We start from the raw sequence: 27285 nt of genomic DNA, 5'->3' as shown, positions 1-27285 counted from the left end.
CAGCCCCCCCAGGACCCCCCCCAGCCCCCGTACATTGATGGCGAAGCCGGCAGGGGGGTCGAAGTCGGCGGGGGGGCGGGTGAGGCTGCGGTACTGCTGGTACATGTCGTCCCCAATGTCCGACAGCAGCTGGCTCACCTCGCTGGGCGCCGCGCTCTTGGGGTCCCCCTTGTCACCTGAGGGGGGACATGGTGCTCAGGGGGGGACAGGGGGCACCCCCAGAGGGGCTGAGGATGCCTGGGGGATGGGGCACCCTAACTGCTCCCTACAGGGACACCCCAATTCCCATACATGAACACCCCAATCTCTTCTCTATATAAACACCCCAATTCCTTCCCTATATGGATACCCCAATTCCCCGCATATGAAGACCCCAAATCCTTTTCCACATCCACCTCACTCTCTGGGGACACCCCAATTTCCTGGGGGGTGTCTGCTCCCATCATGAGAGTCCCCCAAGTCCCTCAAACCCTTGTCAGAGGCGCATGGCCTTGAACAGAACACCCCAATTCCAGTTCCATGAGCTTCCCACTCCTCCCTCTTCCCCCCACCTCCCCGGGGGAAAGGTCCCCCAGCGCCGCGCTCTTGGGGTCCCCCTTGTCACCTGCAAGGGGACATGGTGCTCAGGGGACAGGGGGCACCCCCAGAGGGGCTGAGGATGCCTGGGGGATGGGGCACCCTAACTGCTCCCTAATACAGACACCCCAATTCCATCCCTATACAGACACCCCGATTCTCCCTATATGGACACCCCAATTCCCCCTATGTGAACACCCCAATTCCATCCCTAGATGGATACCCCAATCCCTTCCCTACTGGAACACCCCAATCCCATCCCTATGTGGACAGCCCAATCCCTTCCCCATATGGAGACCCCCAAATCTTTTTCCCCATCTACGTCACTCCCTGGGGACACCCAATTTCCTTGTGTGCCCCCTAATCCTAGCCGCCCTGTGCTCCCCATCAAACCTCCCCAGGGGTGTCTGCCCCCATCACAAGGGTCCCCCAAGCCTCCCAAACCCTTGTCAGAGGCCCAGGACATTGCACAGGACACCCCAATTCCTGTTCCATGTGCATCCCACTCCTCCCTCTGCACCCCAAACTTCTCTGGGCGCGTCTCCCCCAAGTCCCCCAAGGGACACCCACAGGGGCATGGTGGGCACTCAGGACATTGCACAGGACACCCCAATTCCTGCTCCATGTCCACCCCACTCCTCCCTCTGCTCCCCCCGAGCCCCCCCAGCCCCCTGAGCCCCCCGTACCCTCGTCGGGGGCATGGTAGGCGGCCAGGGCGTTGAGCATGTCGTAGATGACGTCGCGGATGGGCTCGGGGATGGGCGGCAGCGCGGCCGCCTTGGCCGGCGTGGTCTTCACCAGCTGCACCGCGTTGGGCCCCTTGATCCGCAGGTTCTCGAACTCGTCGTCAGAGGCTGGGAAATTGGGGGGAAACGGGGGGAAATGGGGGGGTCAGGGATATGGAGGATCCTCAGCGGTGTCAGGTTGGGGATGAGATGAGATGGGATGCTGGTTTTTGAGGGGTGGAGGCACCTCTGGGACCCCCATTCTGAGAGACCCCTGTTCTGAGGATAAGAGGACTCCTGGGACCCCTTTTTTGGGGAGAGAAGCAGACCTGGGACCCCAATTCTGAGGGTGAAGTGACCCCATTTTTGGGGGATAAAGGCACCCATAGGACCCCTGTTCTGAGAGACCCTTGGAACCCCATTTTTTGGGGATAGAAGCACCAAGGGACCCCCTCCAGGAATCCTCCCAGGACCCCATTACAGATGCCAGGGACTCCGAGGATTCCCCCCATGTCCCCGTCCCCCCTCCAGGATCCCCTCTCCACATCCCAGCCCACCCTCCAAGAGCCCCCCCATGTCCCAGGCTCCACTCCAGGGGCCTGTTCCAGGTACCAAGACCCTCCCCAGGAACACCCCCGTGGTCTCACCGGTGCCGGAGCCGCGCGGCGCGGGCAGGGCGATGCGGATGCAGCCAGCCCCAAATCCCCCCTCCCCAGCCCTCACCTTCTCCATGGTGTGCCGCAGCGTGCAGGGGTCCTCGATGATGTGCCGGAAGAGCAGCGTGACCAGCGGGGTGAAGCCGGTGAAGCCGGAGCTCTGCGTGAGCGCCAGGATGGTGCGGGTGGAGCGCAGCTCGGCGAACAGCAGCGCGTGCTTGTGCTGCCGCGTCAGGCGCAGGCACAGGCGCAGCGTGGCGTGCAGCGTGTCGGGGTCCACCGGCACCCCCAGCATGCTGACACACGCCCGCAGCACGGCCGGCACCGCCTCCTCCGCCAGGCCCCGCACCGGAGCCTCGGCGTCGGCGTCCTCCCGCGGCTCCTCGGGGGTCGGCGTGGGGCACGGAGGGGATGGGCAGGGGGCGGTGGGAGTGGTGGTGGTGCTGGTGGTGGTGGTGGTGGTAGAGGGGGGGTCTTCATCTGTAGAAGGGGGGTCTGCGGCTGTGGAGATGAGGAAAGGGGTGAGGAGGGTGGTTTTTGGGGAGTGGGTACGGCTGGGGGGTCTTGGGCATTCAGTTGTGGCTCCTGTGAGCCCCCATGACCATTCTGATCCCAACATGACCCCTGTGACCCCCCCATGACCATTCTGACCCCCCCATGCCCCCTGTAACCATTCTGACCCCCCATGACCTTCTGACCCCCCCCATGGCCATTCTGACCCCCCTGTGGCCTCCCCATGGCCTCTATGACCTGACACAACCATTCTGACCTCCCTCACGACCCCCCAGACCCCTCCCCATCACCTCTCAGACCACCCCAAAACCCCTCAGACTCCTCTATAACTCCTCAGACCTCTCCCCACCACCCCTCAGACCCCTCAAACACTCCCAAAACCTCCTTGCCCCCCCCCAAAACCCCTCAGACTCCCCGCATGACCTCTCAGACCCCCCACCCTCATACCGGGGGTCTCATCCTTGTTCTTCCCCTCAGGGTCCTCGGCCCCCCCCTCGTCGCGGCCCTTCCCGGCCCGGGGGGGTCTCAGCAGCGTCAGCATCACCGGGCGCCGGTTCCCGGTCTCCTCGTTCACCTGGGGGTGACAGGGGTGACATGGGGCCCCTCCCCACGAGTGACACCAGGGCGTGTCCCTGTCCCATGATGCAGTATCAGAGGGTGTCCCCTGCCGTGGGTGTCACTGGGGCTGTGATCCCCTGGGCTGGGTGGCCCCAGGGGAACTGTCCCCTACCCTTAGGGGTGTGTCCCTGTGCCCTGGATGGCCCCAGGTTGTGTCCCCATGCCCTGGGGCTGTGTCCCTGTGCCCTGGCTGACCCCAGGCTGTGTCCCCATGCCCCTCAGCCCCTCACCTGCACCATGGTGGTGAACTGCACGGTGCAGTGCCATGTCCCAGTGCCCCAGGGCTGTGTCCCTGTGCCCTGGCTGACCCCAGGCTGTGTCCCCATGCCCCCCAGCCCCTCCTCAGCCCCTCACCTGCACCATGGTGGTGAACTGCATGGTGCCTTGGGATGTCCCCCCCCTCTGGGGCTGTGTCCCCACACCCCAGGGCTGTGTCCCCACACCCCTGGCTGACCCCAGGCTGTGTCCCCAGCCCCTCACCTGCACCATGGTGGTGAACTGCACGGTGTAGCGCCGCCGGCCGGCCGTGAAGCGCACGCTGGGCTCCCCGGCGCGCCAGGCCGCGTCGATGGTGCTGTTGTTGCTGGCGCTGTAGCTGCACCAGCGGCCCGAGCGGTCGTCGAACCAGCGCCAGTTGTTGCCAGTGGCCTGCAGGTACTGGGGGGGCACATGGGGAGGGGGGGTCAGCGGCCTGGAGCTCCTTGCGTGCCCCCCAAACCCCAGTCAGGGCAGCGCTGGGTGTGGTGAGGTCACTGTGCCCATCGCAGGGACATCCTGCATCCCTCAGGACTCTGCGTGTCACCCCTGACCCTTCATGTCACCCCCTGTGTCCCCCAGGACCCCAAGGCCCCTCCCCAGGACCCCGTGTGTCACTCCCTGTGTCCCCCAGGACTCTCTGTGTGACCCCGTGTCCCCCAAGACTCTGGGTGTCACCCCCTGTGTGCCTCAGGACCCCAAGGGCCCTCCCTAGCGCTCTGTGAGTCACCCACTGTGGCACCTTGGCTGCTCCACTCCCATCCCAGCCCCACCACGTGTCCCCAGGAGCCCCCCATGTCCCCTCCCAGCCCTCCTAAACCCCCCCAGGACCCCTGAAATTCCCCCCCAGCCCCCCCACCTTGTTCATCTGCGCGCGGCGCTTGGAGGACACGGCCGTCTTCTCATAGAAATCAATCAGCAGCAGCACAGGGGTGATCCACCTTTTTGGGGGGCAGAAGAGCCAGGGGGGCGCGGGGGTGGGTTTGGGGGGGGTTGGGGGGGGGTGGGGGGGGGGTCCCGCCTTACTTGGGGGTCTGCACCTCCTTGTGCTCCTTGGCAGCCTGCAGGCAGGGCTGCACCACCTCCAGCAGCTTGATCAGCACGTCCAGCACGCAGCTGGACTCCACCACACGGGCACAGGGCAGCTTCAGCTCCTGGGGCACCCCAAAAACATCAGCACCCCAAAAAACATCCCAAACAACCCCAAAGACCCGACCAAAATATCCAGAAACAGCCCTGAAATATCCACCGAAACAGCCCCAAACCAGCACGCAGCTGGACTCCTCCAAGGGGGCACAGCGTAGCTCAGCTCCTGGGGCACCCCAAAAACCATCCTAAACACCCCCAAAATACCCTCAAAATACCCCAAAACCACCCCAAACCTCGGGATTCTTGGAAAATGATCTACCTCTGGAAAACACCTGGCATCTTTTGTGAGGGATGCGAGGCCCAGAGACCCCGGGGTGTTCCTCCCAGGTTTTGGGGTGCCTCCCCAGGTTTTGTGCCACCCCTTCCAGCTTTTGGGGTCACTCCCCAGATTCTGGGATCCCCCCTGAAGTTTTGGGTTTCCTCCCACCCTAGCTTTTTGGGGGCCCCCCCAGGTTTTCTGGACACTCCCCCAGGTTTTGGGTTACCACCCCCAAGTTTTATGGTCACTCCCCCAGGTTTGGGGTCACCCCCCCAGGTTTTGGGGTACCTCGAAGAGCAGGGTGAGCAGCAGGATGCGCGTGGCCAGGTTGGAGGCCTGGGGCAGGGTGGCCATTTGGCTGATCCACTCCGACACCGTCTTGGTGTCGCTGGTGGTCAGCGGCACGGCCGCCTTGATCAGGACATCGGCCGCCTCCCACACCTGGGGGACAGGGGTCAGTGGGTCACTGGGGGTCAGGATGGTCAGTGGGGTGCAGGATGGCCACTGGGGTTCAGGGGTCACTGGGGGTCAACGGGGTTCAGGTGTCAGTGGGGGTCAGGATGGTCACTGGGGTTCAGGGGTCAGTGGTCAGCGGGGTTCAGGGGTCACTGAGGGTCAGGATGGTCAGTGGGGATCAGCAGGGTTCAGGGGTCACTGAGGGTCAGGGGTCATTGGGGCTCAGTGGGTCAGTGGGGTTCAGGATGGTCATTGGGGTTCAGGGGTCAGGGGGGATCATTGGGGTTCAGGGGTCATTGGGGCTCAGTGGGTCAGTGGGGTTCAGGATGGTCATTGGGGTTCAGGGGTCATCATTGGCAGGGTGGCCATTTGGCTGATCCACTCTGACACCGTCTTGGTGTCGCTGGTGGTCAGCGGCACGGCCGCCTTGATCAGGACATCGGCCGCCTCCCACACCTGGGGGACAGGGGTCAGTGGGTCACTGGGGGTCAGGATGGTCAGTGGGGGTCAGCAGGGTTCAGGGGTCACTGGGGTTCAGGGGTCATTGGGGCTCAGTGGGTCAGTGGGGTTCAGGATGGTCATTGGGGTTCAGGGGTCAGTGAGGGTCAGGATGGTCAGTGGGGGTCAGCAGGGTTCAGGGGTCACTGAGGGTCAGGGGTCATTGGGGCTCAGTGGGTCAGTGGGGTTCAGGATGGTCATTGGGGTTCAGGGGTCAGGGGGGATCATTGGGGTTCAGGGGTCATTGGGGCTCAGTGGGGCTTAGTGGGGGTCAGAGTGGTCAGGGGTCAGTGGGGCACCTGGCACACTTGGGGGCTCAGGGGGTCCCAGGGCTGGTTCAGGGTGGGTTTAGGGCACGTTTAGGGGTCTCAGGGTGTGTTCAGGGCTCCATACCTGCTGCACCCCCTGTTTGAGCACCGAGTCCCGGTAGGCCGGGCCATTGCAGCACACAGCCATCATTGGGGTCAGGGGTATTGGGAGGGGTTCAGGGCAGGTTCAGGGGTCTCAGGAGGAGTTCAGGATGAGTTTAGGGTGGGTTTAGGGGATCTGACCTGCAGGCCATAAGTACTGCACCCCCTGTTTGAGCACCGACTCCTTGGCAGGCCGAGCCATTGTGGCGCACGGCCATTACTGGGGTCAGGGGGCTCGGGGTTGATTTGGGGGTCTCCAGGTGGGTTTGGGACAGGTTTGGGGCAGGGTTAGGCTGGGTTTAGGGTGTGTTCAGGGCTCCATACCTGCTGCACCACCTGTTTGAGCACGCTGTCCCGGTAGGCCGGGCCATTGCGGCACACGGCCATCATTGGGGTCAGGGGGCTCGGGGTTGGTTTGGGGGTCTCAAGGTGGGTTTGGGACAGGTTTGGGGCAGGGTTAGGCTGGGTTTAGGGTTTGTTCAGGGCTCCATACCTGCTGCACCACCTGTTTGAGCACGCTGTCCCGGTAGGCCGGGCCGTTGCAGCACACAGCCATCATTGGGGTCAGGGGGCTTGGGGTTGGTTTGGGGGTCTCGAGGTGGGTTTGGGGCAGGTTTGGGGCAGGGTTAGGCTGGGTTTAGGGTGTGTTCAGGGCTCCATACCTGCTGCACCACCTGTTTGAGCACGCTGTCCCGGTAGGCCGGGCCATTGCGGCACACGGCCATCATTGGGATCAGGGGGCTCGGGGTTGATTTGGGGGTCTCGAGGTGGGTTTAGGGCAGGTTTAGGGGTGTCAGGGCTGGTTCAGGGTGGGTTTGGGGCAGGTTTAGGGAGTGTTCAGGGCTCCATACCTGCTGCACCACCTGTTTGAGCACGCTGTCCCGGTAGGCCGGGCCATTGCAGCACACAGCCATCATTGGGGTCAGGGGTCTCGGGGTTGGTTTGGGGGTCTCAAGGTGGGTTTGGGGCAGGGTTAGGCTGGGTTTAGGGTGTGTTCAGGGCTCCATACCTGCTGCACCACCTGTTTGAGCACGCTGTCCCGGTAGGCTGGGCCATTGCAGCACACAGCCATCATTGGGGTCAGGGGGCTTGGGGTTGGTTTGGGGGTCTTGAGGTGGGTTTGGGACAGGTTTGGGGCAGGGTTAGGCTGGGTTTAGGGTGTGTTCAGGGCTCCATACCTGCTGCACCACCTGTTTGAGCACGCTGTCCCGGTAGGCCGGGCCGTTGCGGCGCACGGCCGTCATCAGCAGGTCGCAGACGCGGTACACGGTGTCGGGCAGCTCGTCCAGCAGCTGCGAGCAGCCCGGCAGCATGGAGTCCGTGAAGGCCCCGAGCTCGGCCGCCTCCAGCGGCTCGGCCCCCTCGAACTTCTCCAGGCACTTGGCCTCCTCCTCCTCCTGCCGCTCCCGCGCCCGCCGCTCCTCCTCCTCCTTGCGGCACGCGGCCTCCTGGGGGGTAAATGGGGTGAGGAGGGGGGATTTGGGGGAGAAATGGGGTTTGGGGCAAGGAAATGGAGGTTTGGGACAGAGAAATGGAGGAGAAATGGGAGTTTGGGGGGACTCCTTGCGGCACGCGGCCTCCTGGGGGGTAAATGGGGTGAGGAGGGGGGATTCGGGGGAGAAATGGGGTTTGGGGCAGGGAAATAGGGGAGAAATGGGGGTTTGGGGGGAGAAATGGGGCTTGGGGCAGGGAAATGGGGCATGGGGCAGGGAAATGAGGGAGAAATGGGGGTTTGGGGGACAGGAAATGGCATTTTGGGGCAGGGAAATGGGGGTTTGGGGCAGGGAAATGGGAGAGAAATGGGGGTTTGGGGGGAGAAATGGCATTTTGGGGCAGGGAAATGGGGTTTAGGACAGGGAAATGTTGTTTTTGGGACAGGAAATGGGGTTTTTGGGGGTCCCACCTCTGGGGACTCGGCGCGCTGCTCCATGGGGATGTCCTGGCCCAGGGACATGGCGATGGCTCTCATCATCTGATCCTCCTCCGACATGCTCAGGTCCTGGGGGGCAGCGTCAGGGGCTGCAGGGACCCCCAGAGCAGCCCAAAATCCCTCCCAGAGCATCCCAAATCCACAAGGAACCCCAAAAACCACCAAAAAATCCACCAGGAACCCCTACACACCTACCCAAAGCACCCCAAAATTCCCCCCAGAGCACCCCAAAGACCACCAGGACCTCCTAAAATCACCCAACAACCTCAAAATCTCCCAGGAGCCGACCCCCAAAATATCCCAAAGCCCCCCAGGAACCCACAAAACACACTCAGGACCCCCCCAAACCCTGCCAAGTCCCCCCTATTTCCCCTTCCCCCACTGCAGGACCCCCCAACTCCTCCGTGATCCCCCAAACCTCCCCATTTCCCCTTCCCCTGCCCCAGGTCCCCCCGGTGTGCCCCCCCAGCCCCACTGACCCGTGCTGAGCCCCCCATGAGCGGGGGTGGGTGGGTGAGCAGGTACTCCGTGGCCTGCTCCATGGTGTTGGTGTTGAGCAGCGCCTCCATGGCGTGTTCCCGGGAGAAACCCATGTCCATCAGCTGGGGGGGCACACACATTTCCCTCTCATGCCCACTTTTCCCTCCCACCCTTCAGTTTTCTGTCCCACACCTCAGTTTTTGGTTTTCCATCCTTCAGTTTTCGAGCTCCCACCTCCATTTTTCTGTCCCACCCCAATTTCTCCATCCCACTCCCCATTTCTTCTGTCCCATCCCTCAGTTTTCTGTCCCACCCCTCAGTTTTCTGTCCCACCCCTCAGTTTTAAGAACAATCACACGTATCTGTATCTGTACATCTCAGTAACAGTTTATAGGACATGGCTAAAGAGAGAATCCTACAAATCAGAAAAACACTCAGCTGTGATGTTGTGGCACAAAGGTCTCCCCTTCCCTGGGGGCAGAGGAGGGGAGGTGACTTCCAGGAGTTGTTTCATTCACAGGCTGCTCAGAACAGACCATGGCACTTCCAGCACCTACAACTCAATTCTTATTGCCCCATAAAAAAAAAAAATAATACCCCTCTCCAAGGGGAAAGCTGATAAAAATTCATTCTGATTTTTCTGCATTATTTATGAGTCATATCAGCAGAAAGTTACACTTGTTAGGAAGAGCTTCATCTTAAAAACCTGTAAGATTTTTAAACTTTTGAGGAGCATTCAAAGACTTCAGGTGCTACCAAGAATGCTCTTCTTTGGTGAGAAATTTTCACTTTCCTATGAAGATTATTCCTAACAGAAAATTTTTAAGAACTCTGAAAAGCAACAATATGCTTTCAGATTATTTACCTGCCTATTTCTGAATTAAATAAAAAGAAGGGTTTTTCTGAGTTGAAATAACTTATTCTGTACCTTATATTTGACTTTCAGTGGTCACTACAGTAGCTGAAACTTTTGGTGGAAGCTGATGAATGTATTAAAGTTATGATATTATATTTTGGATCCCCTTGGCACAGGAATTAGGAAGTGCAACAGTGTTCCAGGCTGACAAACACAAGTTAAATCAGGCCTGTCCTTCTTCACTCCTGAATGCCCAAGGAAACAGCACAGCCCAGGAGAGCCATTTACAGAGTAGAAGAACAGAAAGAAGCACAGGGCTCCACCTCTGTCTCTGGAAGATTTCACCCCCAAACACCTCGGAGCACTCACCCTGCTCACAGCACCTCCATGTCGGCGTGGACGGATCCGGGCGCTGAAAACCAAAGCAAGGCCCTGCTGACAACATCCAAAACTCATCTGCCAAAGCAGCAAAACCACAGCCAGGCTCCAGACTACCCCAAAAACACAAAAGCAGCCTGCTCCAGGTATCCAGTGTGCTCAGCTGGGGAGCAGAGCCGGGGGAGCGCCGAGGAACCGCGGCCGCGCCGAGTTTGCTCCATCTGAAATTAGGAACAGGGAGAAACTGGCCAGGCAACAACTCCTGACTCCAGAGCTGCTAAAGTGGGATGACACACAGGCAGTAATTACACACTGGAGTGTTACTAAAGCTGGGTTGCTCACAGGTGACTTCATGGCAGCAGTGGAGTATCTCAGGTGATTGCTGCTCTGCTGCTTGCAAAGGAAAATGGTTGTGCAGCTGCATTTGGGTTGTAAATGACACCTTTGTGTCATGCTCGGTTTATTACATAGCATGAATCTACTCAAGGCAGAAAGCAAAACAAGGAAATGATCCTAAGTGCTCCAGCAAGCAAAAATGGTTTTCCACCCTTCAGTTTTTGAGCTCCCACCCCCATTTTTCTGTCCCACCTCCACTTCTCCATCCCACCCCCATTTTTTTCTCCATCCCACCCCCTATCCCCCATCCCCACACCTGCTGCAGCTGCTGCTGGTTGACGTGGGGCTCCCTGCGGGCACCCCCCTCGTCGCCGCCGGGCTCGTCGGGCGCGGGCCCCTCTCTCTCGCGGCCCAGGCGCTCGCGCAGCAGCGGCTCGGCCCGCAGGATGTGGCACAGGATGGCCAGCATGGACTCGGCCATGCGCCCGCCGTACACCTTCAGCGGCCGCCGCTGCCACAGCTGCTTGATGCAGGCGAACGCAGCCTGGGGACACCGAGGGGACACGGGGATATGGTGGGGAGAGCGTGGGGACACAGTGGGGCCATGTGTTTTGGGGTGGGGGGGAAATGGTGATCACCCCCCAACAACCCCATTCCCCTCCCCAAACACCATTTTTCTCTCCAAACCCCATTTTACCTCCCCAAACCAGATTCCCCTCCCCAAACCGCATTTTCCTCCCCCCAAAACCCATTTTCCCTTCCCAAACCAGACTCCCCTCCCCAAACCCCATTTTTCTCCTCCCAAAACCCATTTCCCCCCAACCCCATTTTCTCTCCTCAAAATCCATTTCCTCCCCAAACCCCATTTTCCCTTTCCAAACCCAATTCTCCTCCACAAACCCCATTTCCCCTCCCAAAACCCATTTTTCCTCCCCAAAACCCATTTTTCTCCCCCAAAAACCCATTTTTCCTCATCAACCCCATTCCCCTCCCCAAACCCCATTTCCCCCCACAAAACTCCATTTCCCCTCCCAAATCACATTTCCCCTCCCAAACCCCATTTCTCCCCATCCCAAACCCCATTTCAAACCCCATCTCCCCCCTCCCCAAACCCCATTTTTCCCCCTGCCCACCTTCTGGGTGACCACGAGGAAGCGCAGGGCGCTGAAGGGGGGGTGTCCATGCGGGGGGGCCTTGGCAGGCAGCGCGTGGGGGGACTCCAGCACCGTGCTGGGGTTCACCATCTTCTCCACCAGCATCAGCCACGCGTCCAGGAACTCGCCAGTGCCATCCGGCAGGTCAGGGTGCTCCAGACCCTCCCCAACTGGCACCTTGCCCCCCATGGACAGTGCCCAGTTAAAGGTCCTGGGGAGGGAAAAGGGATTTGGGGTGTTGGGAGGGACCCCGAGGTCATGGGAGGGACCCCGAGGTCATGGGAGAGACCAGTCAAAGGGTCTGGGGGGGGAAGGGATATAGGGTGCTGGGAGGGACCCCAAGGTCATGGGAGCGTCCCCCCACCCCACAGGAAGGGAGTTGGAGGAATCAGTGTCCAGGGTCAGGGTCGGTGTCCTGGAGCAGGGTCAGTGTCTGTGTCCAGTGCAGGTGTCAATGCCCCAGGGGGGTCCCAGATCAGTGCCAATGTCCAGGGGCATTAGTCTATGTCCATGGCCAGTGTCTGGTCAGTGTCCAGGAGCATTAGTCAGTGTCCAGTCAGTGTCCAGTCAGTGTCCGTCCCCCCACCCCACAGGAAGGGAGTTGGAGGAATCAGTGTCCAGGGTCAGGGTCGGTGTCCTGGAGCAGGGTCAGTGTCTGTGTCCAGTGCAGGTGTCAATGCCCCAGGGGGGTCCCAGATCAGTGCCAATGTCCAGGGGCATTAGTCTATGTCCATGGCCAGTGTCTAGTGTCTGGTCAGTGTCCAGGAGCATTGGTCAGTATCCAGTCAGTGTCCATGGTCAGTGTTCAGGGTCAGTGTCCAGGGTCAGGCTGCAGGGGCATTGGTCAGTGTCCGGTCACCATCCACGATCAATGTCCTGTGTCCATGGTCAGTGTCTGGGCAGTGTCCAGGGTCCATGGTCAGTGTTCAGTGTGCGGTCAGTGTCCGTGGTCAGTGTCCAGCTCACTCGAAGAGGGCGTTGTGGCCGCCGGAGCAGAGGAATTTCTGCAGCATGAGGTGATAGGGGAACTTGCGCTCGTCGAACAGCATGGGCGACGTGAACCCCACCGAGCAGATGAAGAACGTCAGCCTGGGGGCACGGGAGGGGTCAGTGCAGGGCACGGCACTGGGTACTTGACCACAGCCATGGGTACTGACCACAGCACCGGGCCTGGCACTGCTCAAGCTCCACCCCTGGAGGTGGCAGACCCATCCCTGTCCCTCCTGCCCCTGTCCCTTTCATCCCAGCCCCTCCTCTTTCCAAGCCCACCCCATTCCCAGCCACACCCCATTCCCAACCTCTTTCACGCACCTTGCCCCATTCCCACTCCCAGCTCCTCCTGTTCCCCTGCCCTATTCCCAACCCTGCCCATTTCCATCCCTGTTCCCATTCCTTTTCCCAATCCCATTTCCATTTCCAGTCCTGTTTCCATCCCCATTCCTATCCTCACTTCTATTCCCATCTCTGCTCCAATTCCCATCCTCATTCCCATCTCCACTCCCTCTCCTGTTCCCAATCCCGTTCCCATTCCCATCCCATCCCCATTCCTGTACCGCTGTCCCCATGGTCACTGACCAGAAGCGTGGCATTGGGGTGTAGGGGGGTGGTTGCCAGCTCAGCCCCTCGGTCAGCAGACGGGTCAGCGCCGAGGCCGTGCCCTTCCCCAGCCCCATTCCATCCCATTCCCATCCTATCCCATCGTCCCCGCTGTCCCCGTGGTCACTGACCGGAACTGTGGCGTGGGGGTGTAGGGGGGTGGTTGCCAGCTCAACCCCTTGGTCAGCAGGCGGGTCAGCACCGAGGCCGTGCCCTTCCCCAGGCCCATTCCCATCCCATCCCAACCCCATCCCATCCCCATCCCATCCCAACCCAGTTCCTGTTCCCATCCCTGTTCCCATCCCATCCCATCGTCCCCGCTGTCCCCGTGGTCACTGACCGGAACCGTGGCGTGGGGGTGTAGGGGGGCGGTTGCCAGCTCAGCCCCTTGGTCAGCAGCCGGGTCAGCGCGGCTGTGGGGACACGAGGACAGTGAGAGCCCAGCTGGGGACAGAGGGACACAGGGGACAGAGGGATATGGGACAGGCTGGGCCAGCGACCAGCCCAGCTGCAATAAGGCTGTGGGGACATGGGGACAGTGAGAGCTCAGGTGGGGACAGACGGACATGGGGGACAGAGGGACAAGCTCGGCCAGAGCCCAGCCCAGCCACGACGAAGCTGCAGGGACACAGGGACAGCCCCCCTCACCGGAGAGCAGGGGTTTGATCTGTTTGATGCGGGCGGCCATGGCTGGGGTGATCTTGGCCTTGGCTTTGGGGTCGCTGGTGCTGGGCTCGTCCGTCTCCATGGGGGCCAGGGGCTCCCCCTCCAGCCCCATCCCCTCCAGCAGCCCCTGGGCTGGGGGGGGGTCACTGCCTGCCCCCCCCGAGGCGCCTGGGCCCTCTGCCTCGCCCTCTGTGGGAGAGGGGGGTGAGAGAGAGACCCACAGAGACCCCCAAAAGTGACCCTTCCCCCACCCCAAACCTGATATTTCCTAGACAGATCCCCCCAAAACTGACCTTTCCTACGGAGACTCCCTCCCACTATGAGCTGCCCCACAGAGATCCCCCACCCCCAAAATTCATCTTTCCCACAGAAATCCTTTCCGAGACCCCCCACAACCCCAACCTGCCCCAGAGACCCTCCCCAACCCCCCAAAAAGCCCCCCAAGCCCCCATAAATCCTCCCCATAACCCCCATAAATCCCTCCAGATCCCCATAAATCCCCCAAACCCCACAAAATCCCATAAATTCCCCCCCCAAAGCACCCCCAGCCCTACCTGCCCTGCGGCCACCCTGGGGGGGGCTGGGGGCCGTTTTCTCCTCCTTGGGGACGAGTTTCTGCATGTCAGCCTGGCCAAACTCACAGCCTGGGGGGAGGCTGGGGGGGCACGGGGGTGTCACGGGGCTGGGGGCTCCTCCTGGCCATCCCCAGTGCCTCCCAGTACCCCCCAGTAACCTGGTAGGGGGGTACAGGCACTGGGAGCAGCACAGCTGGCTCAGCCCAGTGTCCCCAAACCCTCAGCAGCCTCCTCCCAGTGCCCCCCAAACCCTCACCAGTGGCCCCAGTGTCCTCCCAGTACCTGTTTGGGGTGCACCACACCAGTGAGCAGCACAGCTGGCTCAGCCCAGTGTCCCCCAAAGCTGCACCAGTGCCTCCCAGTGCCCCCCCAGTAACCTGGTAGGGGGGTACAGGCACTGGGAGCAGCACAGTTGGCTCAGCCCAGTGTCCCCCAAACCTTCACCAGTCCCTCCAGTTCCCTCCCAGTGGCCCCCAAGCCCTCAGCAGTGCCTCCCAGTGTCCCCAGTACCTGTTGGGGGTGCAGAGGGACAGCAGCACGGTGCTCTCCCACACCAGGGAGCAGTAGAGCTGGCTCAGCTTGCCCAGCACGCTCAGCCCCAGCTGGGATCCCCACTGGTTCACTGAGATGGCCCTGATCTCGCTCTGGGGGGACAGTGGGACCCCAAAACCCCCTGAGACCCCAAAGCCACTCCCCAAGCCCCTTTCAAAACCCCCAAACCACTTTCCAAGCCCCCCAAACCCCACTCCAAGCCCCGAAGTCCCATTCCAAACCCCCCAAACCCCATCAAAATCCTCCAAACTCCATTCCAACCCCTCAAGCCCCATTCCAACCCAATTCAAACCCCACGCAAACCCCCCCAAACCCCACTCAAACCTCCCCAAACCCCACTCCAAGTCCCCAAGCCCCATTCCAATGCCACAAGCCCCATTCAAACCCCACTCAAACCCCCCCAAAACCCATTCAAACCTCCCCCAAGCTCCATCCAACCCCCCCAGAACCCTCCCAAGCCCCATTAAAACCCAATTAAAACCCTCCAGATTCCATTCCAACCCCCCAAGCGCCATTCAAACTTCCCCAAACCCCACTCCAAACCCCTCAAACCCCTCCAAACTCCATTCCAATGCCCCAAGCCCCATTCAAACCCCACTCAAACCCCCCCAAACCCCACTCAAACCTTCCCAAATCCCACTCCAAGCCCCCAAACCCCATTAAAATCCTCCAAATTCCATTCTAACTCCCCAAGCCCCATTCAAACCCCACTCAAACCCCCCCAAACCCCACTCAAACACCCCCAAACCCCACTCAAACCTTCCCAAATCCCACTCCAAGCCCCCAAACCCCATTAAAATCCTCCAAATTCCATTCCAACTCCCCAAGCCCCATTCAAACCCCACTCAAACCCCCCCAAACCCCACTCAACCCCCCCCGTTACCTGTCCCACCCTGCAGGTGTGCACGAACATCATGATGAAGGCGTGGGCGGCGGTCAGCGCGTGCAGCAGGGGGGTGGCCTGGGCTGAGAGCGTGGCGTCGGGCACGGCCCCGGCCCCGGCCAGCTCCCGCAGCAGCACCGAGCCCCCCGGGGCCTCGATGGGCCGGTGCAGCGGCTCCAGTGCCGACAGCACGGCCTCCAGCTGCACCAGCCCCTCCTGCAGCACCTTGGGCTCGTGGGAGAGAGTCTGGGGGGACAGAGAGGGGACATCGGGGTCACTGAACACGCCTGGGGGTCACTGAACCCTGCTGGGGGTCACTGAATACGGCTGGGGGGTCACTGAACCCTCCTGCAGCACTTTGGGCTCATGGGAGAGAGTCTGGGGGGACAGAGAGGGGACATCGGGGTCACTGAACACGCCTGGGGGTCACTGAACCCTCCTGCAGCACCTCCAGGTTGTGGGACAGTGACTGGGGACACAGAGAGGGGACATCGGGGTCACTGAACACGCCTGGGGGTCACTGAACCCTCCTGCAGCACTTTGGGCTTGTGGGAAAGAGGCTGGGGGGACAGAGAGGGGACATCGGGGTCACTGAACACGCCTGGGGGTCACTGAACCCTCCTGGAGCACTTTGGGCTTGTGGGAGAGAGTCTGGGGAGACAGAAAGGGGACATCGGGGTCACTGAACCCTTCTGGGGGTCACTGAACCCTGCTGGGGGATCACTGAACCCTCCTGGAGCACCTTGGGCTCGTGGGAGAGAGTCTGGGGTCATACAAAAGGGACATCTGGGTCACTGAGGTGTCACTGAACCCTTTAGGGGTTCACTGTTCATTTGTGAAACACTTTGAGCTCATGGGAGAGAGTCTGAGGGGACACAGAGAGGGGACAATGGGGTTGCTGAGGAGTCACTGAACCCTCCTGCAGCACCTTGGGCTTGTGGGACAGTGTCTGGGGACACAGAGGGGTCACTAAACCCTCCTGGAGCACCCTGAGCTCATGGGAAAGAGTCTGAGAGGACAAAGAGGGAACATCAGGGTCACTGAACTCTCCTGGAACACTTTGGGCTCATGGGACAGTGACTGGGGACACAGAGAAGGGACAGAAAGTGTCACCAGGGTCCATTCCAGGGTGGATTTGCAGCCCCCTCAGGACAGATTTAGCCCTCCCAGGATGGATTTGCAGACCCCCAGCTGTACCATGATGGATTTGCAACCCCCCAGGATGGATTTTCAGATGCCCAGGATGGATTTGCAGCCCCCCAGGAGGAATTTGCACCCCCCCAGCTGTACCAGGATGGATTTGCAGACCCCCAGGAGGAATGTGCACCCCCCCAGCCGTACCAGGATGGATTTGCAGACCCCAGCCACGGCCTGGCAGGCTGCAGAGGTGGGGAAGTCCACGGGCAGGTTGGGCAGCCCCAGGATGGTGACGAGCGGCCGCAGCCCCCGCTGGGCCACAAACTCCTGGCAGTGATCATCAGTGGTGTTGTTGCTCAGGATGGACTCCACGAACTTCATCTGGGACAAAAGGGGTCAGGGGGGCTCTGAACCTCCTCTGAGGGGGGGGTCAGGACAGTGGGGACCCCCCAGGGACGGCACTGGGCCTCACCACATTGAGGATGTAGTCCATGAGCGGGATGGGGATGCGTTCCTCCGTGCCTACCACACTGCAAGAACAGAGAGAGTGGTGAGAGAGGTGTGACCCCCACCCCAGGAAGCAAAATCAGAGTTAACGAGGCCAGGAGAGACCTCTGAGACCACTCTGTGACCTTGTCATCACCTTGTCACCAAGTGTCACACCTAGGCTTGGCTTTATCACCTCCCTGCCAGACCCATTCTGGGGAGTTTTTGCAGATTTCCAGCCTAAATTTCCCCCCAGTCCCTCTTCTCCAGGCTGAACCCCTTCCCCAGCTGGCTCAGTATCCCCCAGACCCTTCCCTAGCTGACTCAGGATCCCCCAGACCCTTCCCCAGCTACCTCAGGACCCTCTCCACCCCAGACCATCCATAAACCAGCACTGAGCACAGATCCCTGCGGACACCACGGATGTCTGGGGACACCACGGTGACCTGGGGACACCCCAGACCCCCCCGCCAGCCCTATCCTGCTCACGTCTGGCTGGGCTCTGCCTCGCTCTGCTGGGCAGCCCCGAAGCTCTGCATGGCCTGCACTTCCTCCTCCTCCTCATCCTCGCTCGAGGCCTCCTCGGCGGCGTGGGGCGAGCGCGGGGGCGGCGCGGCCGCCGTCCCGTCCGCCTTCTGCATCGACGGCTTCTGGCAGATGTACTTGGGGTCCCGGCCCAGGCTGCAGATCTCCTCCAGCAGCTGCAGAGAGGCTGGCATTTAGGAGAGGCCCAGACAGATTATCGGGGGCCCTGAACCCCCACAAGGATCCCCAGGTTGTCACCTTGATGATGGCAGTGGTGGCATCAGTCTTGAGCGTGGGCTGGTGCCGCATCAGCTCGTCCACGGCGCTGCCCAGGTTGGAGGCTGTGTCACCTGCAGGGAGAGAGAGTGTTTTTGGGGGACAGAGCAGGTTTTGGGGGGACAGAGCAGGTTTTGGGGGGAAAGAGCAAGTTTTGGGGGGGACAGAGCAGGTTCTGGGAGTTAAATGAATAGGGGGTGGTGCCTAAAATAACCACAAGCGCCTCCAAAAATAAGGAAATTATTTAAATGTTATGATGATGTTTTGCTAAAATCCTGGTAGGGTCCCCAGCGTCCCTGGTACCCCAGTGTCCCTGGTGTCCCTGGTATCCCTAGTACCCTCCATATCCCCAGTGTCCCCTGCTCACCCAGGGGGTCAGAGCTGTGGTGGCGGCGCATGGCAGGCTGGTAGTCAGGGGACAGCAGCACCTTGTGTGTCCCCAGTATCCCCAGTCCCCACAATGTCCCCAGTATCCCCAGTCCCCCCAGTGTCCCTGTCTCCCCTGTTCACCCACGGGGTGGGAGCTACAGTAGCAGTGCATGGTGAACAGGTAGTCAGGGGACAGCAGCACCTTGTGTGTCCCCAGTATCCCCAGTCCCCACAATGTCCCCAGTATCCCCAGTCCCCCCAGTGTCCCTGTCTCCCCTGTTTACCCACGGGGTGGGAGCTACAGTAGCAGTGCATGGTGAACAGGTAGTCGGGGGACAGCAGCACCTTGTGTGTCCCAGTATCCCCAGTCCCCCCAGTGTCCCTGTGTCCCCTGTTCACCCACAGGGTCGGAGCTGCAGTGGCAGCGCATGGTGAACAGGTAGTCGGGGGACAGCAGCACCTTGTGTGTCCCAGTATCCCCAGTCCCCCCAGTGTCCCCAGTCCCCGCAGTGTCCCCGTGTCCCCCGCTCACCCAGGGGGTCGGAGCTGCGGCGGCGGCGCATGGCGGGCAGGTAGTCGGGGGACAGCAGCACCTTGAAGAGGCGCTCGAAGGGCTGGCACTGCACGAAGCTCTGCAGCCCCCGCGCGTTCAGGCACAGCGCGCTGAACACGTTGGGCAGCGAGCCCAGCACCTCCCGCGTCGCCGGCACCTGCGCAGGTGAGGGGTTATGGCACACCTGGGGCAGGTGTGGGGCACACACAGGGCAGGACAGGGGCTGGGGGCACACCTGGGGCAGGTGTGGGGCACACACAGGGCAGGGGGCACACCTGGGGCAGGTGTGGCACCTGCATGGGCAGGTGGCAGCAGGCAGGGAGGCAGGTCTGGGGTGGAGCTGGGGCAGGTGTGGCACTAGCACAGGTGGCACACACAGGACAGGTGTGGAGACAAGCGATGCACAGGTGAGCAAACAAGTGAGAGACGACTTGGAGCAGGTGTAGGAGAGAAAATGGGACAAGTGCAAAGCAGGTGTGGGAACAAGTGAAGGGCAGGTGTGGCAACAGGCAGAGAAACAGGTGCAGGGCAGGTAATGGGACAGGTGTGGGGGACAGATGAGGGTACAGGTGTGAGGGATGGGAAATAGAACGGGGGGGGGAACAGCACTGGGGACAGGAAATGAAACAGGCACAGCGACACAACAATTGCAAAGCATGAAATGGAACAGGTACAGGGACACAACAAGTGCAGGACAGGAAATGAAGCAGCTGCAAAGATGGGTGAGGGGACACGTAAGACAACAGGTGCTGGGAAACACAAGGACAGAGATGAGGGAACAGGTGAGAGAACAGGTGACGGTACAAGCACACCAAGAGGAGATGGAGCAGGTGCATGAACAGGAAATGGAACAAGCAAGCGACAGGTGCAAGGCAGGTGTGGGAGGGCACAAGACATGGGACAGGTATGAGAACAGCACAGAGACAGCTGCTAAGACAGCGAGAGGACAAATGAGGTGACAAAGATGAGGACGTGTGCTGGATAGGTGAGGGACTACACCCACAGCCTCCATGAGCAACATGTACAGCATGACTTCAATGAGGCGATAAACAAAAGGACAGGTGAGGGAGCAGATCAAGGGGTACACAAGGGGACAGGTGTCAGGTGTAGGAAAGGTGACAGGTAAACCCCACTCACGTCCTTGATGAGCAGAGCGTGCAGCATGACGTCGGTGAGGCCGTTGTCCTGCAGCGAGGACAGCAGCGAGGGCTCCTGGAACACGAAGACCGTCACCACCTCGGTCGCTGCGGCGGAGGAGAGAGGGGGGCACTGAGGGCAGGTAGAGCACCTGGCGGGGTCCCCGCTCCGTGCCCGCCCCGCGCTGCCCGGGTGGGGCCGGGGCGTGGCTCACCCAGCAGGAACAGCGAGGGGCCGTAGTACTCGGCGTTGCTGATGATGTGCTTCAGCGAGGTGGGCAGTGAGCCGTCCATCACTGTGGGGACACGTGTGGTCAGTGCCACCACCCCTGCCACCCCCCTCCCCCGGGGGGGTTTGGGGACATCGGGGACCACCCACCGTGCCGGATGCCGTCGGAGAAGGCGGGGTCTTGGATGGCTTTTTTGAGGAAGTTCAGCATGGATTTGAGCAAAGCGGCGCGCTGGGGGATGCACTGCACTCCTGGGGGGGACACGGGGAGAGGATTGGGGGGCACACGAGGAAACTGAGGTATCCCCAGGGAGAGAGGTAGATAAGGAAAGGATTTGGAGTTTTCATATGGGGAGAATTAGGGTGTCCATATAGGGAAAGAATTGGGAGTATCCATGTAGGGAAAACTAGAGTGTCCATATAGGGAAGGATTTGGGGCCTTTATATGGGAGGAATTAGGGTGTCCTCATAAGGAAGGAACTGGGGTGTCCATGTAGCAGGAACTGGGGTGTCCACGTAGGGAAACAACCAGGATGGCCATACGCAAGAAATTAGGGTGTCCACATAGAGAAGAAATTGGGGTATCCGTATAGCGAAGGAATTGGGGTCCAGCCATGTCCCCACTGTCCCCAGCCCCTGGGGGCACCTACCGCCGCGTGGGGAGGGGGTGGCAGCGCTGGTGCTGGGCACGGCTGGCGGGGCTGGTGGCACCGGGTCTGGCCGGGCTTCAGCCGAGGGGCCGGGGCTGCTCTCCATGGCCACGTCGGTCACTGCAGGGGGACAGTGACATTGCAGGGGGAATGGGTGACACCACCGGGGGAACGGGTGACACCACGGAAGGGACACAGCCTCTGCTCACCCTCCATGTCCGTCTCCATGTCCTCGCCCTCGGGCAGGGTGGCAGCGGGCGGGCGCTGCACTTTGGGCTTGATGACAAAGGGACACTCACGGCGGCACAGGTCCACCTCGTGCTGGGGAGAACAGAGCCTCAGCACCCCAACCACCCCAGGGGACCCGAAACACCCCCGGGGCACCCCAAAAGTGGGTAAAGGAAAGGGGGGCAGCACCTCGAGGCGGTAGATGAAGATGGACAGCCCGCTGTGTGACTGAAAGGCGGCCATGTCCAGGTTGGTGATGAGATCCACCACCCGCACTGCCCGCGTGACAAATGTGATCTGGTCCTGCTCGTCCCCCAGGAACTTGATCACCTGGTGAGGGCACAGACAGCAGGTGAGGCAGTCCCCGAGGCACCTGAGAGCTGCCCACAGGTGAGAAGAGCTCACCTTGAGCAGCGCCTCCATCATGCCGCACGACACCAGCGCCTCGCCGCCCGCGTCGTAGCTGGCCAGGTGGTACAGGAAGGAGAAGAGCGCCGTGGCAAACTGGTGGGGGTAGGGCTCCATGGAAGGGTCTGGGGGTGCACAGGTGTGGTTAGGGCGGGTCACACCCCCCGGGTGACCCCCCCAGCCCCGGCACGCACCGATCATGGCCTGGATGCAGTTGCGCACCAGCACGGGCAGGAAGCCGTGGTAGGAGGCGGTGCCGGTGCAGTCGATGATGCTGCTGAGCTTCGGCGTGCGCTCCAGGTGCACGATGGACGTCAGCGTCCGCAGGGAGGCCGCCTTGATGTCCTGGCAGGGACACGGGAGGAACACGTGAGGGACACGGTGGGACAGGCAAGGGACATTCATGTCTTTGATGAGCAGCATAACGGCGAGGGAACATACAAGGGGAGAGGTGATGTGATAGATGAGGAAAAAGTGTGAGACAAGAGAGGGACAAGTGTAGGACAAGCAAAGGAAAAGCGTGGGACAGGCAAGGGACACGTGAGGGACAGGGGAGGGACACTCCTGTCTTTGATGAGCAGCACATGCAGCATGACACCGGTGAGGGGATACACAAGAAGACAGATGATGTGACAGGTGAAGGAACACATACAAGACGTGTGAAAAGACAAGAACAAGACAAGTGTAAGACAGGTACGGGACAGGTTAGGTGACACGCGTGGGTCAAGTGAGGTGACACATGCAGAAAAGGTGAGGTGACAGCTGCAGGACAGGTGAGCCACACTCACATCCTTGGTGAGCAGTGTGTACAGCACATCAGTGAGGGAACACAGGAAAGGACAGGTGAGAAGACACACAAGGGGACACAAAAGGGACAGGTGAGGGGATACACAAAGGGACACAAAAGGGACAGGTGAGGGGACAGGGCTCGGCCCCGGGGGTCCCTGGGCCTCACCATCAGCTGCTTGTCAGTGATCTGCAGCACGTCCACCAGCTCCTCGATCAGCCCGTTGTACAGGATGCTGTTGGCCGACTCCTGCAGCGCGTTGGAGTACACTGCAGAAAGAAGGGGTCACCCAAACTGCCCCAGCACCCCCCAAAAGCACCCCCCAACCACCCAAAAGCACCCCCCAATTAAAACAAGCCCTAACGAAGGCCCACCCAGGATGGAGATGGCGTGGAGCCGCGCCTGCACCGCTTGCAGCCGCTTCTTGTGGTTGGAGAAGCCGTGGGCCAGGCGGATGTGGGTGAACAGCAGCATCTGAGGGGGGGACAGAGGATTTGGGGTGGTCAGGGAGGGTCTGAGGATCACCCCACAACCCCTGGGGGTCCCCTGGATGTCACCCCACATACCTGCTTGTCCTTGGGGATGCTGTACATCTTGGTCAGGGACTCCATGATTTCCGAGGGGCTCTCTGAGATCTGGGGAAAGAAAAATTGGGAGGAGCAGATGCAAAATTGGGATGTAGGGGACAAAACTGGGGTGTGGACAGACAAGATTGGGTGCAGAGGAACAAAACTGGGGTGCAAGTGACAAAACGGGATTCAGAGAACAAAAGTGAGGTGCAGGGGACAAAACTGGCGTGCGGAAAAACAAAACTGGGCGGGAAAAAACAAAATTACTGGGACAGGGGACAAAACTGGAGAGCAGGGGACAAAACGGGGGGCAGGGTATAGAGGGACCCTGACCCAAGTACAGCCCCTCCCATCAAATCAAGGTGCCCCCACACTCACCTTGTCCAGCTGCTCGATGTGGATGTAGTGCAGGGTGGTGCTGGTGGCCTGGGGGGGGGGTCACAGGAGGTCAAGGGGTGGCCCCGGTGTTTTGGGGGCCTCCTCATGTCCCCAAATGTCCTCAGTATCACTCACCCTCTTGTCCACCTTCACCTCGACGCCCGGCTCGGCGTAGAACTCAAAGTGCAGGGTGGTGGCACTGGGGGGGTATTTCTGGGGGGGACACAGAGGGGTGAGATGGGGACAGCAGGGTCCCCTCCCCTGGGGTGACAGGGCCAGGCTGGGGGACACTGGAAAAGGGGTGAGGGGACCCTGGGATGCAATGGAAGGCAAGGGCCTCGGGACATGACAAAGGCACACAAAGTAATGTTGAGAAGAGATCATACGAACATGTGACAGAGAGACCCGTGAGGCACAGGTGAGTTCTGGGGACCCCCAGCACTGGACAAGGTTACACACATGAGCTTTGGGGACCCCAGACAGGACAAGGTGACACAGGTGAGCTTTGGGGAGCTTTGGGGACCCCAGACAGAACAAGGTGACACAGACGAGCTCTGGCAAATCCCAGGACAGGACAAGGTGACCCACACCAGCTCAGGTGACCCACAGGTGCCACTCACCATCATGTGCAGGTCCCGACAGCACTCAGCCAGCCCGAATCCATTCTCCTTTCCACCCCAGCTCTGCAGGGAGACCAGCCCAGCTCAGCCCCGTCCTGCTGAGCCCCCAAACCCCCCAAAACTCCCCCAAAACCCCACCCACCTCGGCCAGGTGCTGCAGGCGGGCCAGCAGGGGCCCGCGGCGCTCGGAGCCCAGGCGGGTGATGTAGTTGGAGCGTTTGCTGAACACGTAGAGCAGGTTGAGCACGGCCAGCACCACGTGCATGTCCGAGGAGGCCAGCAGCGTGGTCAGGTGCTGCGGGGACAGGACAGGTGTGTCAGCGTGTCACACGCCCGGGGACACGCAGAGGGCGGGTCTGGGGGCGTGCCCACCTCGATGGAGCTGTAGAGGTGGCGGGAGAAGCTGTACTCGATGAGCAGGGCCGTGAAGTTGAGCAGGGCCAGCAGCAGGGCCTTGAGGGGCTGGCGCTCGGGCCGGTCGCAGGCCAGCATCCAGCTCATGGCCTCCACCGGCCGGCCCGCCTCGGCCAGCAGCGCGTCGAAGCGGTCCAGCAGGTCCACCCAGTGGTACAGCTCGCACTGGGGAGGGGGTTAGGGGGGAGTGAGGGGCTGGGGGCACAGCCTCGACCCCAATCCAGAGCCCCAGGCATGGCCCAGACCCCAACCCAGACTCCCAGGCCCACCCAGTGGTACAGCTCGCACTGGGGAGGGGATTAGGGGGGGAATGAGGGGCTGGGGGCACAGCCTGGGGCCCCCTGAGCACCCTGGGTACAGCCCAGACCCCAGCTCAAACCCCACATCCACCCAGGAGAACAGCTCACACTGGGGTGGTTAGGGAGGGACGTGGGGCTGGGTGCACGGCGTGGCCCCCAACTCAGACCTCCAAGTATGGCCCAAACCCCAACCCAGACCCCCAGGTCCACCCAGTGGTACAGCTCGCGCTGGGGAGGAGGTTGTAGGGGGTGAGGGGCTGGGGGCACAGCATGGGACCCCCTGAACACCCTGGGTACAGCCCAGACCCCAACTCAAACCCCCACATCTACCCAGTGGTACAGCTCGCACTGGGGAGGGGGTTAGAGGGGGATGAGGGGCTGGGGGCACAGCCTCGACCCCAGTCCAGAGCCCCAGGTATGGTCTGAACCCCAGCCCAGACTCCCAGCTCCACCCAGTGGTACAGCTCACACTGAGGGGGGAGCTGGGGGGGACGTGGGGCTGGGGGCACAGCCCAGACCCCAGCCCAGCTCCCCACGAGCCCCCGTATCCCAGGGGGGACCCCCAGAACTCCAAGGAGGAACCCCAACATCCCAGCCCAGGCTGCCTAGGCTGCAGCTAAGCCCCCTCCTCAGCACAAGGCAAGAAAATGGAGTTTTGGAGGCTGAGAGAGAATTTGGATCCTCCCCAGACGTTTGGGGGGAAAAGTGAGGTACCCCCTTGTTTTGGGGTCTTTACAGTACACCCCTGTTGTTTTTAGGGATATTGGGGTTCCTCCTTGGGAGTTTTAGGAATCTGTAAAAAGAAATTTGCACCCAAACAGCTCCAAGGTGTGAGGAAATGGGGACCCTCCCCTTGGGCATTCTGGGGTGCCCCCCACCATTCAAGGGGAGCTGTGTGACACTGCAGACCCCCTCCTCAATTTTGGGGCTCCACATGGGGTCACAGCCCCTCCCCTGAGGCAATGGGAAATGAAGGCACTCCTGGGGGGCTGTGAGGACAATTATGACACCCCCAGTTTGAGGAAAGCTAAAAAGAAATAAGGGAGCCCCCTAACATTGGGGTGAACTGCAAGAAATGTAGAACCCCCCCATTTCTAAACCTCCAGAGAACCCCAGAACTGCCTCACCCAAGGGCTGAGTGCTCAAGGGGCTCAGCTGAAACCACAGACCCCCCTCTTCATTTGAGGAACACTCTGGGGTGCCCCCCACCCATTCTGGGGGTGCTCCAGGGTGACACCCCCCTGTGGCTGTCACCAGCTCAGGGACAAGCTCAGCACCACCCCGAAAAACCACGGACAATCTCTTGGGGAACTCCCACGTGTCTCAGCACCCCCCCAGCTTTTGGGGCCCTCCCCCAGGTTTTGGGGTCCCCTCCCACCTTCCCAATGTTCCATGTCTTGATCTGCTGCAGTTCTGTCACCAGCTGCTCATCGCTGCAGCCCTTCAGCTTCTCGATGAGGGCCCGGCAGTCGGCGGGCTGGGGGACACAGGGAACTCAGCACTGTCCCCTCGTGGTGTCCCCAACACGCCCCCAATGTCCCCAAACTTCCCCCTCATTCCCTTCCCAATGTCCTCATGCCCCCAAACATCTCCAACTCCCCCCTGATGCTGTACCCTCAACACTCCCTGAGCGTCCCCAAGACCCCTCTGATGTCCCCAAACCCTCCAAAATTCCCATCCCAATGCCCACATCCCCCCAAAATCTCCAATTCTCCGCCCAGAGTGACCCCCGCCACTGTAGTGTCCCCAAAATCACGGCCCCTGACACTCCCTGAATGTCCCCAACATCCCACAACGTCCCCAAACCCCCCTCATTCCCTTCCTAATGCCCCCACTCCCCCAAACACACCCGATTCTCCTCCCTGAGTGTCCCCAAGCCCTCACTGAAGATCCCCAACCCCTCACTCAATATCCCCAACCCCTCCCTGAATGTCCCCAAGACCTCACTGACTGCCCCAAACCCCTCCCTGAGTGTCCCCAAGCCCTCACTGAACATCCCTAACCCCTCACTGACTGCCCCAAACCCTTCCCTGAGCGTCCCCAACCCCTCCTGAGTGTCCCCAACCCCTCCTGAGCGTCCCCAAGCCCTCACCGCCTCCGTGGGGGTTTTCTTCAGTTTCGTCCGATCCACTTTCATTTTGGGGGTTCTGGTCCTCGTGCTCCGCCTGCGGCCACACGTGGGGGGAGGGAAAGGGGGGTTCACACCTGGGCCACCCCCCAGTGGGTCAAACCCCGCCCCCCGCCTGTCCCGACAGAGCCTCCCTGTCCCGACAATGCCCAGCTGTCCCGACAGGGCCCCGGGACGTGACCCCCCCACCACGGGCCAAACCCCCACCGCCCCGGGCTGTGGCGTGTCGTGACAGAGCCCGGCTGTCCCGACAGGGCCCCGCTGTCCCGACAGGGCCCCGCTGTCCCGACAGGGCCCCGCTGTCCCGACAGGGCCCCGCTGTCCCGACACAGCCTCGCTGTCCCGACAGGCGCCGCGGCGGCCGCGGCCCGATGACGTCGCGGCACCGGCTGAACAATGAATGTGCAAAACCCCGCCGTGCCCGGGGGGGTCGCCGGGAGCCCCCTCCCCAAACCGCGCTCCCTCCCCACCATTAACCCAGACGAGGGGCTGTAATTAAGGGCTGTAATTACGGGCGGTAATTAAGGGCTGAGGCTGCCGCGTGCCGGGGTTCCCCCGCCCCCCCCCCGGTG

General features: G+C 61.1%; 1 protein-coding gene across 1 annotated transcript in view; it reads right to left on the bottom strand.

Moving 5' to 3' along the window:
• Positions 1-27285, bottom strand: part of HUWE1 (HECT, UBA and WWE domain containing E3 ubiquitin protein ligase 1) — a 57987-nt gene that overhangs the window by 28816 nt on the left and 1886 nt on the right. Inside the window, 42 exon segments of the mRNA XM_039711236.1 lie at positions 34-176; positions 1263-1430; positions 1949-2458; positions 2918-3044; positions 3569-3745; positions 4203-4284; positions 4370-4497; positions 5040-5192; positions 7294-7563; positions 8019-8114; positions 8525-8647; positions 10412-10639; positions 11229-11460; positions 12216-12338; positions 13186-13258; positions 13494-13700; positions 14066-14166; positions 14597-14730; positions 15522-15767; positions 16863-17039; positions 17131-17188; positions 17634-17845; positions 17928-18019; positions 18847-19024; positions 20005-20111; positions 20219-20299; positions 20383-20484; positions 20883-21002; positions 21092-21203; positions 21300-21440; positions 21516-21643; positions 21713-21863; positions 22474-22574; positions 22680-22779; positions 22872-22940; positions 23253-23300; positions 23388-23465; positions 23873-23935; positions 24015-24167; positions 24245-24451; positions 25964-26062; positions 26678-26750. Of these exon segments, the coding sequence (XP_039567170.1) occupies positions 34-176; positions 1263-1430; positions 1949-2458; positions 2918-3044; positions 3569-3745; positions 4203-4284; positions 4370-4497; positions 5040-5192; positions 7294-7563; positions 8019-8114; positions 8525-8647; positions 10412-10639; positions 11229-11460; positions 12216-12338; positions 13186-13258; positions 13494-13700; positions 14066-14166; positions 14597-14730; positions 15522-15767; positions 16863-17039; positions 17131-17188; positions 17634-17845; positions 17928-18019; positions 18847-19024; positions 20005-20111; positions 20219-20299; positions 20383-20484; positions 20883-21002; positions 21092-21203; positions 21300-21440; positions 21516-21643; positions 21713-21863; positions 22474-22574; positions 22680-22779; positions 22872-22940; positions 23253-23300; positions 23388-23465; positions 23873-23935; positions 24015-24167; positions 24245-24451; positions 25964-26062; positions 26678-26750 (5971 nt within the window).

Source organism: Passer montanus, unplaced genomic scaffold (assembly GCF_014805655.1).
Source record: "Passer montanus isolate IOZ18808 unplaced genomic scaffold, ASM1480565v1 scaffold243, whole genome shotgun sequence".
Taxonomy (NCBI): Eukaryota; Metazoa; Chordata; class Aves; order Passeriformes; family Passeridae; genus Passer; species Passer montanus.
The sequence above is the reverse complement of the archived record's forward strand: the minus strand, read 5'-3'. Positions and strand labels throughout refer to the sequence as shown.